General features: G+C 44.4%; 1 protein-coding gene across 1 annotated transcript; it reads left to right on the top strand.

The window, feature by feature from the left end:
* The first annotated feature begins 447 nt into the window (after nucleotides 1-447).
* Nucleotides 448-1,392, top strand: LOC123949323 (olfactory receptor 4D6). The gene has a single exon (XM_046016723.1). The coding sequence runs from the start codon at nucleotides 448-450 to the stop codon at nucleotides 1,390-1,392; it is 945 nt and encodes a 314-aa protein (XP_045872679.1).
* Nucleotides 1,393-2,285: the final 893 nt, after the last annotated feature.

The raw sequence follows: 2,285 nt of genomic DNA, 5'->3' as shown, positions 1-2,285 counted from the left end.
AGATGATCATACCCACTCTCCAGACCCCACAGAGACATCATGAGAATGAAAATCAAGATGAGATGCTGCAGGTGAAAGCCTTTGGTAAAGTATAAAGCCCTTCATACATGTGAGGAAGCCACTCCTACAGGACAGAAGGCAAGCCATTAGTCAAATGACCATAGTCTTGCCATCTCCCTCTTGTCAGAGGAAAGGCACTGGAGTAGGATGGCTTTTACTGTCCAGTCAGGGTATTTCCAGTAGGAAACAAGAATCATCAGGATAAAGAATTTCCAGGCCACAAAAGGGGAGACCCTAGCCATTTTTTTGGAGTAGTCATGATGATCTGCATGCTCAAGAGAGCCTTGTAAGAATATACAATAAATGATGCTGTCTCCTCACAACACTATACTCCTAACCCAAACGTACTTTCTCCCAAGATAGACGTGGAGGAGGATGGTGTGCACCATGGGCCAGAGCAACCACACCAATGTGAAGGAATTTGTCTTCCTGGAACTCACTCACTTCCAGGAGCTAGAATTTTTCTTGTTTGTGGTCTTCCTTATTGTGTATGTAGCAACTGTGCTAGGCAATGCCCTCATTGTGGTGACCATTAGCTGTGAGTCCCACCTTCACACACCCATGTACTTTTTACTGCGGAACAAATCAGTCCTGGACATTGTTTTTTCATCTGTCACCGTTCCCAAGTTCCTGGTGGATCTGTTATCAGAGAGGAAAACCATCTCCTACGATGGCTGCATGGCACAGATCTTCTTCTTCCACTTCGCTGGTGGGGCAGACATTTTCTTCCTCTCTGTGATGGCCTATGACAGATATCTCGCCATCGCCAAACCCCTGCATTATGTGACCATTATGAGGAAAGAGGTGTGGGTGGGCCTGGTGGTGGCTTCCTGGGTGGGTGGTGGTTTGCACTCAATTGTTCAGATAATTTTGATGCTTCCACTCTCCTTCTGTGGCCCCAACATCCTGGATGCCTTCTACTGTGATGTGCCCCAAGTGGTTAAGCTGGCCTGTCCCGACACTTTTGCCCTAGAGCTTCTCATGATCTCTAACAATGGGCTCGTGACTCTGCTGTGGTTCCTCCTGCTGCTGGGGTCCTACACTGTCATTCTGGCGATGCTGAGAGCTCACTCTGGGGAGGGGCGGAAAAAGGCCCTGTCCACATGCACCTCCCATATCCTCGTGGTGACTCTGCACTTCGTGCCTTGCATCTATATCTACTGCAGGCCCTTCACTACGCTGCCCATGGACACAGTTGTGTCCATCAATAACACGGTAATTACTCCCATGCTAAACCCCATGATCTACACCCTGAGGAACCAGGAGATGAAGTCAGCCATGAAAAGACTGCAGAGAAGGCTTGGGCCTTCCAAGAGCAATAAGCTGGGGTGAGCACACACATGAAGACTGGATATCTATGATCTGGTTTCTGCAAACTGCTATCCAGAGGCAACAGACCACTAGCTCTCTCACCAGTCATGTCTGTATATCCTCACAGCTTCTCAACTCTCTCAGCAGGAATCTACCAAAGGAAGAGATGGAATTGAACATGAGCTATTAGGTTTGTGAACTTGGGAGAAGCAGGAGGTAGAAGATGAAAATCAATGACCTAATGCTATTTTGGTGCAATCTTTGATTCTCATGCCAACATATTTTACCTAACATTTACCACCTGCAATATGGAAATGACATTGTCCATTTACAAGGTGTTCATGAGAATGAAGAATGATAAATGTTGAGAGGATGGTCGTTCTGACAATTAACACCGTTCATTAATCAGGCATACAGTCCATGTTCCCTATTGTCAGTCCCTCTAAATATGGAAATTATGGATGTGTCTATGTCATATGCACTCTGTCCAGTGACCCTGTATTTCCAGTTAGTTATTAAAATTACTTCTTGGATTAATATTCTGAATACAGAATCTCCAATATATTTCACCAACTAGTGAAAAGAGAAGAAATCTTTTAAAAGTTGTGTTCAGTCAGATATATGCTTGGACAAATCTACACATGGACCAAGAATTTCCTCTTATCGGGTCCATTCTAATAATTTGCCCACTGAAATTAATCTCAAAATTACAGTTTGGGGATATAGCTACACAAAACCCACCATGGTAATTTATGTTAACTGAACTTTCTTCTTCCCCCTCTCTCTTCCTCTTTCACCCTCAGAGCTTTTATAGTTGGAGAAAATCTACAGTTTTTGCCTTTGAATGCCTGACAATTCCAGAGAAGTCACTTAGAACAGCAACAACAAAAATACCTAAGGAACACCTTTCCACA

The sequence above is a fragment of the Meles meles genome, chromosome 8 (genome assembly GCF_922984935.1).
Source record: "Meles meles chromosome 8, mMelMel3.1 paternal haplotype, whole genome shotgun sequence".
NCBI classification, from domain to species: domain Eukaryota; kingdom Metazoa; phylum Chordata; class Mammalia; order Carnivora; family Mustelidae; genus Meles; species Meles meles.
This window is presented reverse-complemented; position numbering and strand designations above follow the sequence as displayed.